The 19,384-nt window shown below is 39.8% G+C and overlaps 1 protein-coding gene across 4 annotated transcripts in view; it reads left to right on the forward strand.

The window, feature by feature from the left end:
* The window catches only part of ide (insulin-degrading enzyme), a 123,098-nt gene that overhangs the window by 1,127 nt on the left and 102,587 nt on the right, over window positions 1–19,384 (forward strand). For 3 of the 4 annotated variants that reach the window (XM_080205563.1, XM_080205564.1, XM_080205565.1), the window contains exons 2-5: window positions 3,458–3,642; window positions 6,527–6,734; window positions 8,002–8,171; window positions 16,509–16,631. In XM_080205563.1, the coding sequence (XP_080061689.1) occupies window positions 3,458–3,642; window positions 6,527–6,734; window positions 8,002–8,171; window positions 16,509–16,631 (686 nt within the window). The remainder of the gene's footprint in view (window positions 1–3,457; window positions 3,643–6,526; window positions 6,735–8,001; window positions 8,172–16,508; window positions 16,632–19,384) is intronic. The other variant, XM_080205566.1, reaches the window with a different exon arrangement.

Genomic DNA, 19,384 nt, shown 5'->3' on the forward strand with positions numbered 1-19,384 from the left:
TTTAGCTGAGCTCCTTTGTAAAAAGAATTCAAAATTCTTTGCTAGGGCAACCCAAAACTTATCCTACTGCTCTGAAACTTCCCTGCGGTTTTGATCTCCCCTGCTTTGTGTTTATTTGGCATTTTTGTTATATTACGATGCCTTTGCCATAATTGCTCCATGTGGCAAAACATTGTATTTTCTCTCAACTCTGCAAAACAACAATTTGTTTTAATCTTTGTTTTTCCTTGTGATGCTTCCTTGTTACTTTCAAAATAAGCAGAACGTCACTTAACGATTCACACCAAGAGTTGTTCTTGTGTGATGTTTGAGCATCTGCTACTCTTATCCATCTGCACAAGTCAGCAAAGAAAAATTTACACTCAATTAAGATAGACTGCTGGTGTCTTTGCTTATCAAGAGTTTAATGAGGAGTCGGTTAATTGTTTTCCTCTAGATTCCAGAAATAAGATTTCTTGTGGCAGTTAGCAGATGAACTATTTTACATTTGCCTCCAGATGCCAGAGTGATCTGGCATGGGATGGAATTTTCACTTGCCTAGTCGGTTGCATGGTTTGCTGTGCTACAGAGGACTTGTGCCTGTTAGGGATTATTCGGTTCTCAGTTAGCTGATTGACAAGTGGATGTGATTATTCTGTTTTGTCAAAAGTGAGCTTTTTATTATAAGTGAACATTTAAAATGGGATATGGACCTGAGAATCATGTACCCTCCATTACACTCCTTGGACAATTTTACCATCTGATGCAAAATCCAGCAAGAAAAGGAATAATTGAAGGAGGGAATGGAACATTTTAGTCGTATTTCCCTCAGCAAATTTCTTAAATTATCTGAAGTTGACTACAATTGGAAGTTAGCTGTTCTTTCCACACACCCCATCCTTTACAGCCTCACTGAATTCGTTCAACATTTATGCTACAATAACAAGGTTTCTACTAAATTTGTTTCGTAACAATAATAGATGTCTAAAAATGTGCCTTGAGTTTCAGAATGTGTTCAATATTAATGGCTAAATTGCCTGAATATGCCTTAAGTTTAGATTTGAATCTGAAGCCACTCCCCATCTCCTTAGTCCATATGTATTTTTTTAATTATGTAATTTCACTTTACAGAAAATAATTTTGCCTTCTAAATAAAGGATCAGAACGTGAAATATTTTTGCAGTGGTTCAAGAAGCAGATGGGCCACTGCCCTCTTAAGACATGGGCAATAATTGCTGGCCTTGCCAGTGATATCTGTTCCCACCTGCTGTTAAGTCTGCACGAGTGACCCTTGGATTTTGTTCACTTGCCATCTTAATTCACTGTCCCATTAACACTGTGACCTCTCTTGTCCTCTGCCACCTACATTTATTTGACTTATGTGGGCATTGCTGGCAAATTCAGCATTTATGATCCATCCTTAATTTCCCTTTTAGATGGTGAGCTTCTTTGTTGAACTGCTGCTATCAAGTTGGTGTGGGATAGCGTAGTAGTAGTGTCATTGTAGTAATCCCCCATCAGTGCACTGTGACAGAAAACTGCCAAGACTCCTTGTACAGCACATTCCAAACCCACAACCTTAACCACCTAGGTGAGTAAGGGCAACAGATGCATGGGAACACCATCTCCAAGATACTCATCGTCTGCACTTGGAATTATATTGCAATTCCTTATTATAATTGGGTCAAAGTCCAGGAACTCTTTCCTAAAGCATTCTGTGTGTTCAGTAGTTCTTTGGACATTACTGCTTTGCTATCCTTCCACTGTGCAACTCAAGGAGGAGGAACTTCTTTTTGATTAGATATTTGATGGCTATCCCAAGTCAACATTATGCTCCACAATTTCAAATTATAGCCATCTTTTGGGGAAGAAGGTGGTGTCAATGATGCTGCCTTTGCCATTTACACCTCAGTGAATAATCTTTCAATTCTTATCCCATTCCCATCACCTTTATCTATACATCACTGTCTGTGTGGAGTTTGCTCATTGTCCCCATGCCTGTGTGGGTTTTCTCCGGGTGCTCAGGTTTCCTCCATCAGTCCAAAGATGTGCAGGTTAGGTTGATTGGCCATGCTAAATTGCCCTTTAATGCCCCAGCATGCATTGGTTGGAAGGATTAGTGGGGTAAATATGTGGGATTATGGGGATAGGGCCTGGATGGGATTGTTGTTGGTGCAGACTCGATGGGCCAAATGGCCTCCTTCTGCACTGTAGGAATTCTGTGATCAAAAATCTCTTTTGTCATTTACTCATTCCCATCTTCCACCCTATCCCTGACTTAGGCTTTTGTTCTTTCCTCCCCCTTCCCCTTTTTCAGATTCTACTTGCTTGAAAAGCTGTTGAACTGTAACTTTTCAAGTTGCGAAGACATCACTGACCTGAAATGTTCACTGTTTCTCCATAGATGCTACCAGACAACCATTCCCAAAATGTTTATAGTGTGAAGATACCAGTTTTGGACTGGCTTGGGCGCAGTAAGAAGTCTCTCAACACCAGGTTAAAGTCCAACAGGTTTATTTGGTATCACGAGCTTTTGGAGTGCTGCTCCTTAATAGGTAAGATTCACATGATGAAGGAGCAGTGCTCTGAAAGCTTGTGATACCAAATAAACCTGTTGGACTTTAACCTGATATTGTGAGACTTCTCACTGTGCCAAAGTGTTTATGTTGGATGTTGGGGGTTTTTCCATGAGGGGCAAAAGTCTTTTTCTGTTGGTTAAGATGTGAACTAGTAATGCCTAGTATAGCAATTAGCATATTTATAGAAAAGATAAACCATATCTGAGGTTTTGATTGTGACAGAGTATGGTTCCATGGACACATGGTCTACCTCTGGCACAAACTGACCATTCTCTCTGAGAGTCTAGCCAAAGCAATGGGGGAACATTTGGCTGAGAGTGATATTGAAACTAAACCTGGTGCTGTTCTGACTCAAAGTCCACATTGTGTTATCCAGCTGCCGCCAATGGGGTAACCTGCTAATTTTTCCTTTCCTAGCCCATGAGTGGCAAGGGCACTTGGAGTGTTCCCTGTGTCACACTGGCAAAATTGAGCATTGACTAGGAATCAGACCTGTAATTTGTGGAGTCAAGCAACATGTAGCTTTTACATAGGAGTTATTGGGAGAGTTTCAGCTTGTCTGATCAGATTCTTTCTATTTGCAGGGCTTTGAAAGCACAAACTAGTTGCCACTTAAAATTATTGCATTTGTGAGCCATTCCTTGGTTGACATTGACCTTCCATTGTTGCACAACGTTTACCTTGATATTTGTTTTGTTAGCTAAAAGGCTTTCTTCAGTCAAAATATTTAGTTGAAATTTAATATAAATTTCTTTTGAAGCAACTGTGTCCAATAATCAGTCTACAGATGATAGCACTTTCAATTTCAGTGCTATTCATGTTTGTACATCTACCAATACTTTTGCTATAGAAAAACTATAGTAATTCAATATATTTATTGAAATCCTTCACATTTACAGCCTGCAGCCAGCAAGAAACCTGAGAATGGATAATCCTGCCATCAAGAGAAAAGTGATTAATGTAATCAAATCTCCTGAGGATAAGCGTGAATATCGTGGATTGGAACTTTCTAATGATATCCGTGTGTTACTTGTTCATGATCCCACAACAGACAAGTCCTCTGCGGCTTTGGATGTTCACATTGGTATAAAGAGTTCTACATTCTGTCTCAATAACAACTAAAACAATAGTTCTTCCCTGGGCTTCTTTCCTTTTATTAAACATGAATTCTTTCAGTAAAACTGTACTGCACTCAACAATTAAGCCATGCTATGTTTATTATTGCTATTCAGTTTTACATTTAAACCATTGGGGATTATGGCACTTAGCCTTGTTAAACTGTGGGAAAATACAATTATTATCTTTGTTCCGTCAAATGCTCTGCACCCTTGTCACTGATTTTCTCCCGTCTGACCCTAAGTTGTGCTTTGGTCCCATATCTTTCATCAGCATAATCGCTAGCTTTGCAGCAGTGTTGAAAGCTCAGTCTCTTTCTCAGCCAAAATGCAGTTGAAGTAGTTATCCCTACCCTTTCTACTTCCACACCTGGCTGTACAAATGCTGCCCAGCCTTTTATCATTCATGCTCTATAGATTTAAATTGATCCAAAACTTTACTATCCATAGTTGGTCTGCACCAAACCCTGGTTGCTATTACACTTGCCCTGTTGATCTTTATTGGTTTCATGTTCACAAACACCTTTGCACTTCTATTGCATTTCCTCACCTCCCTTATTTTGTAACCATTTCTAGTCCTACAGCTCCATCCAAAGCTCTCCATTCCTCCGTTTGCCCCACCGTTGTGGACTGTGTCTTTTGCCATCTAGACGACACATCTGCATTTCTCTGCGTGAATATGTAACATTTTTATATAATTGTGTTCACGTTGCCTTCTTTAGTAAATTAGTAAGAATCTCTCACTTCAGGAAAATAAGTACTTTCCATTGGGGCTAGATTATTTCCAGTTTTTAATTACTATGTTATCTGAATTACAAATCCTCCTTGTTTATTAAAATAAGAGATAATCATCTTCATGATTTTAGCCAATTAAATGTGGCAACTTTGTTATTACAAAACACACTCACTGGCTCTATAACATCACAAGCCAGTGACAGTGAGTAGGTTTCTGGTTGTTTCTGCCTGCTCTCCTCTTTCCCTTGTTCCCTGTCTGTGTAAGATTATTAGTTGTTCCCTCTCCTGAAGTTGTGTCCAAGTTTCTTTTTCTCTTCTCCTTTGCGTTTCTTATGTGACCTTTGCCTACTGCTTTGCACCTGACCAAAAAAAGGGGGAAAAGATACTTGTGATGTTCCATGGAAAGAAAGCAAACCTGTATTGCTTTGTTAAACATTCTATCTTCTGCCTCTGTTCCTTGCCCTCTTGCACAAGAATAATCAGGCATTAATTTAGTATGAGATTAGACAGAATTTAGCAGCAAGATATTTCACTCTGAAGGGTGGAGCAGATGAGCCTAATCTTTCAAACCTGAGTATAGCAATCCAGAATAGGAACTTTTGTAATGGTCTTTCTCTTGTCCTCACCACCTACCAAGGGTCCTGAGGCCAAGTGTAACACTTCAAAAAATGACTGACAGATGGCAACTTTTCCAATTCCTTGCAATAGTTGGTTGAATTAAATAATTCACCTTTTTAAACTCCATGTATTCTTGATATTTGCACCCAAATGATTGTCGAGGGAAATGAGTTGAATTTGAAATTGGATTAATTTCATCATTTGAGATTCTTAAGTCCCATCTCAGTGATGGGACAGGTGCATATCCAAATTTCAAATGTTCTGCATTACTTGATTTTTAAGCAGAAGATAGGTTATTTTTCACAAAATGGCACAGTGGTTAGCACTGCTGCCTTACAGTGCCAGGACCTGGGTTCAATTGCCAGCTTGGGTTATTGTATGGAGTTTGCACATTCTCACTGTGTCTGTGTGGGTTTGCTCCGGTTTTCTCCCACACTCCAAAAATGTGCAGGTTAGGTGGTTTGGCCATACTAAATTGCCCCATAGTGTCAGGGAGATTAGCTAGGATAAATGCATGGGGGTTGTGGGGTTAGGGCCTGGGGTGGTATTGTGGTCGGTGCAGACTTGATGGGCCAAATGGCTTCCTTCTGCATTGTAGGATTCCACAAACAAGCTGACCAAAAAATCCTAATGATGTCTTGTGCATTGACTGGAAACCAGCTCAGCTTAGCAGCCTTCGAACAAATCAGGTGGGACGGTACAGGGATGTTGTAGAAACAGAACAACAAAGATTTCTCTCAGACCCCCACCCCCTCCTCCACCATCTTAGCCAAAAAAAGGAAATGAGAAGAAAAGCATTCTTGCGTTTAATTTATTGATGTTGAATGTACTTTTTAGACTGTTATCAATGTACTTCTCCAATTACCCTCTTTTGAAACAGTCAAAAATACAAGTGTTGGAGGGTGAACCTGTTTTAGTTTGTGAGATAAATAACATCTGAGGCCAGAGAACTAAATGTACGTAATGGAATAAAGTAATAAAAAATGTGAATGTTCTGTACTTAACTGGCTATTTTGAAATGTAATCACTTGAATATTTGCTTAATAAGTATGCAACTATTAGATAGGGCTGCTGCTTTTGGTGAATACTCTACACTGTGTAGATTTCATAAAATGTGTTCCTCTCTGTGGAGGGGTGGAACACTATATTTGGGATAATTTGAATAATTAAAGTTACTTGATTTTTTAAAAAAATTCCACCATTGTGGAATTGCACAAAATGCTTACATTGGAATCAACTATACTATTCAAATTGCTATAAATAGCATTTCATGTCTAGTAACTCTTAAAATTATAATACTGCAATTTTTATGGTCTTTTTAAAACAAAAATCCTTTTCTGTAACTGAGAGCGCTTTGGAGCCAATGACATTGTTGCAGGTTGTCTTCTATTGTATGCTTTTTAAAAATATGCTCATCCATATGGCGTAAGTAACTTCAAGATTAAGTACAGAATTTAGCTAACTCTATAGTTTTAAACATTATCTCCCATTGGTTTTCAGGATCCTTGGCCGATCCCAAAGAGATACCTGGACTTGCCCATTTTTGTGAACATATGCTTTTCTTGGGGACTGAAAAGTATCCAAAGGAAAATGAATACAGTCAGTTCCTCAATGAACATGCTGGGAGTTCAAATGCATTCACCAGTGGAGAACATACCAATTACTATTTTGATGTATCAAATGAGCATTTGGAGGGTGCTCTGAATCGGTAAATCAATGACAATATAGTTTCAAGTTTCTTGCTTTCTTGTGTGCTAGCCTACTCACTTGCAATCATATGCTTTCTACATTATTACCATATACCTTATGCCAAATTCTTGTCTCATTTAGGTATTCCGTGACACTCTCATCCAGCCTTGGATGAAGAATCCAACAATTGTTGTTTGAGTAATGGGATAGTTCATTCTATTCTGTTTAGATTGGAAGTTTACCTTTTGGCAAATGGAATATATATTTTGTATTCATATGTGACAAAGTTTTGTACTTCATCTTATCTCCCCCTTCTGTTGCTGTAATTGTTCTTGGCCTGCAATTTAAAATGCAGGATAGCTTGAAAGAGGAGCACATTACTTAATCTCTCCAGCACTGTACAGCTTGATGGGTATAGTTCTTACATTTATTAACTCAGTTCTGTGATGTAAACCTGGATTTGCTATCAAACGTAATGTGCATGTCCTTTTTGCCCAATATCCAGTCAAGCATTTCCTGAGCAGAATTTGATTGCCACCTTTTGCACAACAGTAACCTATAGAACTTGGGTTCAGTAATTAAAACACCCTAATCTGCAATCAGAATGAGCTTTTGAGACCTTGTGGAATTACTGCACCCAAGCTAATGATCTGGATTGTTATCTCTTTGAGGCAGGATTCACGAGTTGGATGATTGCCAATATTGTCTTCCTGCCAGGTAGTGCCTACCCATGCAATTTTTATGGTGGGATGGCAGGGGTGAACTGTAGTCAGAGCTGTTGCATCTAGATGCAGACTTGAGGCAGACAGTTACTGAGGTGGGTAGGTCAGGAGTCCACCTCTGTTCACTGGGAAATTCGCTCAATTCTTCATTTAAGTGTTGGGGAACCTAGTGCTTGCTTGCTTGGCCCTTCCATTTTTTAAATCCTGACTTTTCTGTTCTGACATGGACAGAGGCATGAAAATCCAACCTAATGTTTATATTATTGGTATGTTGTCACCAATGAATAAATGCTCACCCCACCAATCTGAGACTAAACCGGATGTACGAACATTGTTTCAATTAATTGTAGTTATTTACTTTCTCACCCATGCCTTAACTGGTTACATATATTACACTTGCGTATTATTTAAGCAAGCACTTTTTATGATGCTTTATTTTGTGAATAGTTTCAGTATTGATGATATTTTGATACCTAATGTACAATGGTGCTTTCTTTAAAACAAGTAACAGCGTGACGGATGCGGATGTATGTCTCTCAAAGCTGTATTTTGTAAAAAATCTAGGTTTGCCCAGTTTTTCCTCTGTCCTTTGTTTGACGCCAGCTGTAAAGATAGAGAAGTCAATGCTGTTGACTCAGAGCATGAGAAAAATCTAATGAATGACGCTTGGAGACTGTTTCAGCTGGAGAAATCTACATGCAATCCAGAACACCGATTTAGTTCATTTGGAACAGGTTAGTATTTAGTACCAGTTGTGATGTAAGGCTGAAACAGTAGCTCTGATTCTCTCTCCTCAGATGCTACTAGACCTGCTGAGTATTTCTAATGTTTTTTATTTCCAATTTCCAGTATTTTGCTTTGTTTTTAAACTGATCTTGACTGTGGTGTTAAAATCCATGTCATTGCTTGAAAATGAAGTATAAATCAATGTTCCACTTCAATGATTGTTGCATGAAATATTCATGTCTGGGTGAAGACAATACATGGTTCAGATGTGATGCATTTAGATGCATAGCACGCTTAAAAATTACTGACACATGAAAATGACCACTGGATAGTTTGCAGAGGCATTTTCAAAGCCCTTTGCATGTGTGAGGTTGATCATGTTGTCCTGTGACAATGCTCTTATTATTTGATTACCTAGGAAGCAGGTATGTTTTCAGTATGCTATTAACTCAACATGTTGGAACTGGGAACCTATTTGGAATCATGTTTAAGTTGCTATATTCATAGATTTCCTGGAATTGCTGTCATTGCTAGAATCTCTCCATTCAAATGATTTCAAACCTGTGCTTTTATATTTAAGAATACATATTGATTGTAACTAAACACGTTGTTCCTACTTGTGAAGTATACGCGCGACCACGCTAACAAAATAATATTATGCTTGCATTTAGATATTTTTAATTTACCTCGGGTAATTGGGATCTTACAAACTTAACACCTCATGTTATCTTCCAAATTACTGTTCAGCTACTGTATCAATAATCTGTTGAATAGAACAAAGCAGATGTATTTTTCATGTGGTTTACTTGAGTTTTACATTTTTGCAACTATTAACATCTGAACGACAGCATTTTAGAAGATTTTCACAGTAATTTCATTGCAGTGTTAACATAAGCCTACTAGTGACAATAAATAAACTTTAAAACTTGACTTCAAAAGGCTATTGATTGTGATAAGGATCTAAAAGCTGAAACTTAGAATTGATTTCTAGTCTTGTGCTGTAACTTTACATTTTAGCGCAGCTATAAAGTCATCTCCTAAATTTATTTCATTAACAATTTTAACATCTTGATTAAAGGGCCTTAGTGGCTATGAAGATATTTTATTAATCATAAATACTAATGGATTGATATTGAACTTTGTGACAGAATCTGCTTGCCATGCATCATGGATTAATCTTATTGGCTGTTGCTGTACCACTATAATCAATTCATCAGCCCCATGATAAGATGTAGAAATACTTGAGCTGCTATAAAACAAAACTTCTATGCATCTTAATATTTGCAGTTCAGAACTTAATTTTGCTGCTTGTGTTTGAAAATTAAGCTTGCTGTTATTGTATTTCAATTTAACTGACAACTGTGTCTTTCAAATCAAAATTAGTAACTCCTCATTTCTAGCCTTTATACGCTTATCAACCTGTGCCTTCGACTTGAAGCTATGTTTTTAAGTCGACTCTGTCCTTGATTCCAACTGTCCCTTTGGAAAAGGAGGAAGAAATTTAGTTTAAAATGGCTTTTGATCAGTGTCTTTTTTTTTCCCTGTAGTGAGCTTTTATGCAATGGATTATTTCAAAAACGTAAACACCTACAGACTGTTAACTCAACTGTTTTGGGTTGGTGTGATCTGATTGAATTCAAAATGGCTTCCGTGCTGACAACAGGGTATTTTTAAAACGGGTTCACGAGATTTTAAGAAATCTGTGAAATTTAAAAAAAGAGAAATCAAATAAATTTAGTCACTGGATTTAAGAACAAATTGGAGAAAAAAGACCAATTGAAGCATTGTGGGACCATGTGTACAATGTGCATATGTTGCTGTAATTCAGCTTCAGAAAACAGTGTTTCTGAAGAATGTGGTGTGTAAAACATGATGCTCTTACAAAGTACCCTATAGTAGAGCATTGTAGCATCTCCCTCATTGTAATGGCCACCACCATTACTTCTGGGAATAAATTTTAATTTAAAACGTCAGGCAGAAGAAATAGTGATTACTTCTGAACATAACTCATTTAGTCAGCAAGCTATCAGGTGAATTCAAAATTAAGCTGTACAGTTGTTGAATGATTTATTGGTTCCCTAGTTTTCACTCATGTGCACAGAGAATTTTGAGTGCTTGCATTGAACAAGCCACTAAGGGAAAATATTGACTATTTTCAGGCAACAATGAACTATTCCACGGTTGGGATAAAAACACCAATGTTGTATGGGGAGGTGGTGATGTAGTGGTACTGTCATTGGACAATTAACCTAGAAGACCTAGAGTAATGCTGTGTGGGCCTGGGTTTGAATCCCACTATGGCAGATGGTGAAAATTAAATATGTAACGATGGACCACAAAACCATTATCGATTGTTGTGAAAACCCATCTGGTCCACTTGTCCCCTGAAGGGGAGGAAATCTGTCATGTTTGCCCAGTCTGACCTACCTGTGATCCCAGACCCATAGCAATTTGGTTGACCCTTAACTGTCCTCTGGGTAAGTGCTGGCCCAGCCTGCGATACCCACATCCCTTGAAGAATAAAGGAACAAAAAAACAGGTGCGGTTTATGTAAATTGGGGGATCGAAAAATTACTTCAGATTTAACAAGATTGGAGAAGACACTGTTTGCTGTTTCTCTGAAACATTTTCTGGTTGAGCTACTGAGTGCTAGCAGCATTTTCTGTTTGTCATATTCTGTATTTTGTATGCTTTAATTAAAATCACAGAATAATTATAGCAAAGAAGTAGGCTATTCAGCCTATCAAATCTGCCGGCTCTTTTCCCTTTGATTTTATTCTCTTCAGGTACTTATACAATGCCACTTTGAGAGGCATGTTTGAACCTGCCACCTGCTGAGGCAGTGCTTTGCAAATGAAAATTACTGCATTAGTTTCTGGTTGTCGCTTTTGATTCTTTTTGCCAATTAACCTAAGTCTGGGTTCTGTTTTGTGGCCCTTCAGCCAATAAGAACAGTTTCTCATTATCTGCTGTCTAGACTGTGCAGGCACTTCTATCAAATCTCCCTTCAACTTTTTCTTAAAGAACAGCTCCAGTTTCTCCGACCTGTGCATGTAGCTGAAATCAGACCATTCTCATGAATTTTTTCTGCACTCAAGCCTTCACATCCCATCCTTAAAATGCAATACCAGAGTTGGTCATAATAATCCAGTTAAGGCTGAGCTAGAGTTTTTATAAATGCTGGCTGTAACGTTCTTGCTTTTGCATCTGTGTCTGTATTTTAAAAAGCTCAAATCCATAAATCTAACCAATTTCTTCATTCGTCCTGCTACCTTCAGTGCAGATAGATGTCAAAGTCCTTCTGTTCCTGCATTCCCTTTAGAATTGTACCATTTATTTTATATTGCCTAATCTCATTCTTCTTACCAAGAAATGTGATGCTAATTTCACCAGCCTGTCCATCTCCATTCCCCCTTTCAGTTCACAATACTTTCAAGTTTTTATCATCTGCAAATTTTGCAAGTTATGCTTGTACACCCCAACACTTAAGTTACAAATGTATGTCCAAGAAAAATAGTGGCCCCGGTACAACCCTGGTGAATGCTGATGTATATTTTCTTTCTGTCATTCACTGCTGTTTTGTCTCTGTCACTCATCCAACATTGTATAAGTTGCCCTTTTTTTTAATTCAGTGGGTTTTGGCTTTTGCTAACAAGCCTATTATATGGCACATTATCAGACACCTTTATGAAATCCAGTAAATCACATCAACCATGCACCGCCTCAACACTCCTTGGTTACTTGGTCAAAAACTCAGTCAAGTCAGGTTTAACATGAGTTGCCTCTACCAAATCTATGCTGACTTTCCCTAATTAATCTATACTTATTTGAAGTAGTGCCGTGGGATCTTTAATATCTACCTGAATTGGCAGATAAGATTTGGTTAATATTTCATTTGAAAGATAGCACCTCCCAACAATGCAGCACTACCACCTCAGTTGGAATATTTTTATTTCACAGAAGGATAAGAACATAACATAAGAAGTAGGTGCAGGAGTAGGCCATCTAGCCCTTTGAGCCTGCCCCACCATTCAAGAAGATCATGGCTGATCTGAAGTGGCTCAGTTCCACTTTCCTGCTTTCCCCATAACCCTTAATTCCCCTGCCCACCAAAAACCCATCTACCTGTGTCTTAAATATATTTAGCGAGGCAGCCTCCACCACTTCAACGGGCAGAGAATTCCAGAGATTTCTGATCACCTGCTGCACCTGCAGACTGGGTTTTTGCGACTCATGCACAAGGACCCCCAGGTCCCTCTGCACCATAGCATGCTGCAGCTTTTCGCTCTTAGTAATCTCTCCTACTATTACTCCTGCCAAAGTGGATAACCTCACACTTGCTAACATTGTACTCCATCTGCCAGGTCCTCGCCCACTCGCTTAGCCTATCTGGATCCCTCTGCAGACTTTCCACATCCTCTGCACAATTTGCTTTTCCACTCATCTTTGTGTCATCAGCAAATTTCGACACCCTACACTCAGCCCCTTCCTCCAGATCATCTATATAAAAGGTAAATAGCTGAGGCCCTAGCACCGATCCCTGCGGCACTCCACCAGTTACCAACCGCCAATCAGACTAGCACCCATTGATACCAACTCTCTGCCTCCTATTAGACAACCAATCCTCTATCCATGCTAATACCTTACCCCCAACTCCATGCCCCCTAACCTTCTGAAGCAACCTTTTGTGCGGCACCTTATCAAATGCCTTTTGAAAATCAAGAAACACCACATCCACCGGTTCCCCTCTGTCTACCGCACTAGTCACATCCTCATAGAATTCCAATAAATTTGTCAAACGTGACTTCCCCTTAACGAATCTGTGCTGTGTCTGCTCTATCAAACAATTCTTCTCTAGGTGTTTCGCTATTTCTTGTTTGACAGATTCAAGCATTTTTCCAACAACAGACATTAAACTAACTGGCCTATAATTCCCTGCCTTTTGCCTGCTACCTTTTTAAACAGCGGCGTAACATTAGCCGTTTTCCAATCTTCCAGCGCTTCCCCGGAATCCAGCGAAGTTTGATAAATAATCATTAAGGCGTCTACTATCACCTCTGCCATTTCCTTCAGAACCCTGGGATGCATTCCATCTGGTCCTGGGGACTTGTCCACCATCAGTCCCGCTAGTCGATCAAGCACTACCTCTGTAGTGACAGTAATCGCGTTCAGGCCCTCAACTCCTACCATCCTTCTATCTTTAATATCTGGCAAACTATTCGTGTCCTCCTCCGTGAAGACCGAGGCAAAAAACTTATTTAAGGCCTCAGCCATTTCCTCATCTCCCACCACTGAATTCCCCCCTCTCATCCTCTAAGGGTCCAACATTCACTCGAGCCAGCCTCCTCCTCTTTTTATATATTTGTAAAAACTCTTACTGTCCTTTTTTATATTTAGTGCTAGTTTAGCTTCATTGTCTATCCTTCCTTTCTTTATCAACCTCTTAGCCAATCTTTGATTTTTAAACCTCTCCCAATCTTCTACTCGCCCACTACTTTTAGCCACTCTAAGCGCATCAGCTTTTAATTTAATACTGTATTTATTATATGGGGAATGTTTTATTCGCTGGAGTGAGCTCTAGCATTTGTTGCCATCCTAATTGTTCATATGACCAAAGCTGCTTTTGTCACTTAAAATGATCATGGCTGATTGTGCATTCACTCCAGTTTCCTGCCTGCTCCCCATACCACTTGATCCACTGAGACACAAAAATCCGTCTATTTCGGCCTTAAGTACGTTGAAAGAAGATGCATCCAAAACACTCGGTTAGAGAGTTCCAAGGCCTCGCAACTGTTTTGTATGAAACAGTTTACCCATATTTAAGTCTTAAATCGCCAGGGAACCTGCTGGCTTAGTTCACTCTCTCTGTGCAGAGTCTGCATGTTCTCCCGTGTCTGAGTGGATTTCTCCAGTTTCCTCCCACAGTCTGAAAGACGTGCTGGTTAGGTGTATTGGCCATACTAAATTTTCCCTTAGTGTACCTGAACAGGTGCTGGCATGTGGTGACAAGGGGTTTTCACAGCAATTTCATTGCAGTGTTACTGTAAGCCTACTTGTGGCACTTGTAAATAAACTTAAAAAAAACTTTAAATGTTCACCCCCATATCCAGAAATTAGAATCTTTGTTCTAGATTTCCCCAACTGAGGAAACTGCATTTAGGCATCTGTCCTCTCAAAACCCTTCAGAACCTTGAATGTTTCAACACGTTCTAAACTCCGAGAACATATACCCAATTTACACTGCTTCTCATCATAGATTAATCTAATGAACCTTTGCTGTGCTGCCTCCAATACAAGCATTTCTTCATAATCTTACCTTTCCTTTAAATGTGGATGCGAGAATTCCACATGGCAGCCCTGTAGAATTGTAGCAAGGGTTCTTTTATTCATGTAATCAAATCCCCTTGCAGTAAAGGCCAAGATGCTATTTGCTTTCCTAATTGTTTGCTGTACTTGTGTGCTTTGTACAAGTCCACCCAAGTTGTTCTGCACTTCAGTTTCTGCTTTTCTGTTTTCTTACAATGACGTTAGCATCCTCACTTAACCTGTCTGTATTACCTGCAGTCTGTTAGTGGCCATATTGCAATTTGCATTCTCACTGAGCTGTTCATTGTTATATCGCCGTTCAGCAGCATTAGGAATAAAACAATATGCAGATAGGGTTAGATTAATTTGGGCGGTGGAAGTTTCTTGAGTTTACTTAAACATTGCACAAGACTACTTGAGCCAAATGGCCTGTTTTGTGCTGTAATTCTCTATATTAAACATGCAGGAGGTGATGAATTCTCATGTTAAAGTTGTCACAGTGGGCTGTAATCATAATAGCTGAAAGTACTACGCTACTACATACACTACAACTTGTGTATCTTCATTGCAGTGACAGAACACAGTTGGCCGCTTCCAGTTTACTTTTTGAAGTTAACAAGTGTGATATTCACGCTTGAAACAGTCAAGGGGCTCGTTTGGAGCATAAATACTGGGATAGATCAACTAAATCACTTTTATTGCTGCACATTCGTTCTCAAAAATTAATTGACATGACTGGTACTGAAGTTGACCTGTGAAGATTTTGTTTGTCTGATTGCCTTGCTTCTGGCTGCAGAAAAAATGAGTTGGAAGAAAAATACATTTTTGTGCCTGTGTTGTCTTGGAAAATTACAGAAAAAGGTGCTATTGTTTTGCTTGATATTTAATACTCAATTGATGTGACCACAAAGCTGACATGACATCGTGAAATTAAGCTTGGAGTAGTTCAGTGCGAGTTCATCCTTGTGTTTGAAATCATCCCAGTAATGCAGTAGTCTTTTTTTCATACAGCATGTACTCAGTGGGTAGCCTAACTTGAGGGAGAGAGTGGACCAGAGATCTGATAACACTGCACCTGCATTCCCTTCAAATTCATACTGTAACTTATTGGCAGACCTGGATTTTGGATCAATCTTTCAATGTGTTGAATGAAAAAATAGCTCTGGTGTTTACATGTCAATTACATCTCAGTTCCACACCATTTTAGTGGAATATTGTTTTTCCACAAAATAGCAATAAGTTGCTTTGGTGTTTCAGTTCCAGTTCAGGACTTGGGCAGAGAAATCAAGGCTGATACTCCATTTCAGTATTGTGGGAATGCTGCACTCTGGACATTCTTCAATTCTGATGAAAGGTCATTGACCTGAAAAGTTAACTCTCAGACCTGTTGAATGTTTGCAGCATTCTCTGTTTGAATCCTGGCTGTGCAGAATTTTGCTCATCTTGCTGTTGAGAAGTATCACCACTGTAGAGTGGATCACCTGAGAGAGTGTACTTATTTTAGTTTTACCTCTGAAACCTGAAAAGAGCAGAATGTAAGAACAGTCTCTCGAATATACTGAAATTGTAGTGTTAAGAGTTCTTTGCAGCTAAAAATTTTAAAGTTCAAGTATTAGTGTCACAAGTAGGCTTTCATTAACACTGCAATGGAGTTACTGTGAAAATCGCCTAGTCTCCACATTCCGGTGCCTGTTTGAGTACACTGAGGGAGAATTTAGCGCGGCCAGTTCACCTTACCAGCATGTCGTTTGGACTGTGGGAGGAAACCCAAGCAGACTCTGCTCAGACAGTGACCCAAGCCAGGAATCAAAGCCAGGTCCCTGGTGCTGTGAAGCAGCAATGCTAACCATAGTGCCAGCATGCCATCCTAATCCCTTGTTTTGGAATTCCACAGATCCTTTTCATATGTGAAATCCATTGTTGATATGTAAACCGAAACCAATAACTAGCTTCGTACAAAAATAAAACATAGGTTGAGCAATGGGCTAATTTATTACAATGCATTAAGCTTCCTTTTTTTTATTATTTTCAACATTTAGGTAACAGATACACTTTGGAAACTAGACCAGCAGAGATGGGTTTAGATGTACGACAAGAACTCCTCAAGTTCCACTCGACTAACTATTCATCAAACCTGATGGCTCTCTGTGTCCTAGGAAGAGGCAAGTTTGGTGTTGGGTAAAACTTGTGCTAATATGTAATTGTTTGTTACATCATGGACCATTGAACTGCTAACAGTATAATTTTAGTGTTGCAATCCCAGCTGGATTACTACAGGGCATTGAACCCTGGCTCGATGGATCATAACTTTATTTTTTAGAAACATTTATTAAATGTGAAAAGATTAACAAAAATACACTTCTCCTTCCTCCCACCTATATCATTACAGATGAACACAGATTTATTAGGATTACGTAATTTATCGAAGTAGATCTTGTACTTTTAATGTTCTTATTAAGTACGCAGTCCATGTAAACCAATTGGTGAAATGTTAGATACACCACACTCATTGAAATGAAGTGACAAATGCTACCCAATATAACTCATCAAATCAGATGCTTTTCATACTGAGCTAATGGGTTTCATTGGAACTCTGACTTCCACAGGAGGTAATTTAGGTTGGATGAGCTGAACTTTTATCATTCAGACGATTAGCATTTCATCCGACAGTGCAAAGTAGAAAGCAAGCTATCTGGAGTTGAGGAATCTACAAAGAAAGATAAACTTTGTAAAATTTATTTTGATATTTAATCACTTTGAGTAGTTCCTGTTTCATTCTAGGTTGTGGATGAGAACAGAAGCCCCATGTCTTAGTATTTTAAGTTTTATGTTTGGTCTTGTAGTGCATTTTTAACAATGAATTTTTAGCATTTGTGATCTAAAATTTGAAAGAAATCAACTGCTGAATATGTATGATAAAAGCAAATTACTGCAGATGCTAGAATCTGAGGCAAAAACAAAATGCTGGAAAATTTCAGCAGGTCTGAGGAGAGAGAACAGAGCCAATGTTTTGCGTCTGGATGACTTGAAGTGGTGGCTCTGTTCTCGCTGATTTTTGTATGGTTCCGCGTCAGTGAGGTGGGTATAGATTTGAGATCTATTGTACTGCTAATTTACAGTAAGCAAGGACGTTTGTTTAAATCTTGGGATGTGTGCACATGTGTTCTGGCAACTTGATTCTAGTATGTTCTCATACACAAAGGGAAACAGAAGGAGTAGCCCACTCGGTCCATCAAGCCTGCTCCGCCATTCATTATGATCGTAGCTGATCATCCAACTCAAAAGCCTGAGCCTGCCTTTCCCCAATATCTTTTGATTCTCTTTGCCCAAGAACTATTTCTAACTCTCTTTCTTGAAAACATACAATGCTTTGGCCTCAATTGCTTTCTGAAGTAGCGAATTCCACAGGCTTACCCCTGCCCCTTCCAATATTCTTAACTCCAGCAAATACAGTCCTCACTGACTCAGTCTTGTATGTCAGTCCCACCTCCCCAGGAATCAGTCTGGTAAACCTTCACTGTACTCCCTCTATAGCAAGATCATCCTTTCTTACTTTGATAAGGAGACCAAAACTGCACAAGATATTCCAGGTATGGCCTCACCAAGGCCCTGTTTAATTGGGGCAAGCCATCCCTGCTTCTGTACTCTAATCCAATCACTATGAAAGCCAACATCTCATATGTCAGCTTTGCCTCCTGCTCCTGCATGCTTACCTTCAGCTACTGGTTTGAGGACACCCGGGTGTCATGTACGTTCCCCTCATCTTTTTGTTTTTGCTACTAAAGGGGTTAGTCAGTCACTTATCCACAGTGTACTGCATCCACCATACATTTGCCCACTCGCTAAGCTTGTCCAAATCACACAGAAGCATCTCTGTGTCCTCCTCCCCCACACTCATAAGAACATAAGAACATAAGAAATAGGAGCAGGAGTAGGCCATCTAGCCCTTCGAGCCTGCCCCACCATTCAATAAGATCATGGCTGATCTGTCGTGGCTCAGTTCCACTTTCCCGCCCTCTCCCCATAACCCTTAATCCCCTCTCTTATCAAGAACCCATCAACCCGCTTCTTAAAAATATTTAGCGAGGCAGCCTCCACCACTTCAACGGGCAGAGAATTCCAGAGATTCACCACCCTTTGAGTGAAGAAGTTCCTCCTCAACTCCGTTCTAAACCGCCTCCCCTTTTATCTTGAGGTTGTGCCCCCTAGTCCTACTGTCTTTTTTGAGCGGGAAGAGTCTCTCCACCTCTATCCTATCCATCCCATTCATCATCTTATACGTCTCAATGAGATCTCCCCTCATTCTTCTAAACTCTAACGAGTACAAGCCTAGTTTATTCAGCCTCTCCTCATAGCTCAACCCCCTCAACTCCGGTATCAGCCTAGTAAACCTCCTCTGCACTCCCTCCAGGGCCAAAATATCCTTGCGCAGGTGCGGCGCCCAAAACTGCACACAGTACTCCAGCTGCGGCCTCACCAATGCCCTATACAGCTGCAGCAAGACCTCCCTACTTTTATATTCAATCCCCCTCGCTATGAAGGCCAGCATCCCATTCGCCTTCCTGACCACCTGCTGCACCTGCAAGCTGGGTTTTTGCGACTCATGCACAAGGACCCCGAGGTCCCTGTGCACCGTCGCCTGCTGCAGTTTTTCGCCACGTAAGTAATAGTCCTTCCTACCATTCTTCCTACCAAAGTGGACCACCTCACACTTGCCAACATTAAATTCCATTTGCCATTTCCTGGCCCATTCGCCCAGCCTATCTAGATCCTTCTGCAGACTCTCCACACCCTCCGCACAATTTGCCTTTCCCCCAATCTTGGTGTCATCAGCAAATTTCGACACCCTGCACTCGGTTCCCTCCTCCAGATCATCTATATAAATGGTAAATAGCTGAGGCCCCAGCACCGACCC

This window comes from Carcharhinus amblyrhynchos, chromosome 17 (genome assembly GCF_965287045.1).
Source record: "Carcharhinus amblyrhynchos chromosome 17, sCarAmb.v2.hapA, whole genome shotgun sequence".
Classification (NCBI taxonomy): domain Eukaryota; kingdom Metazoa; phylum Chordata; class Chondrichthyes; order Carcharhiniformes; family Carcharhinidae; genus Carcharhinus; species Carcharhinus amblyrhynchos.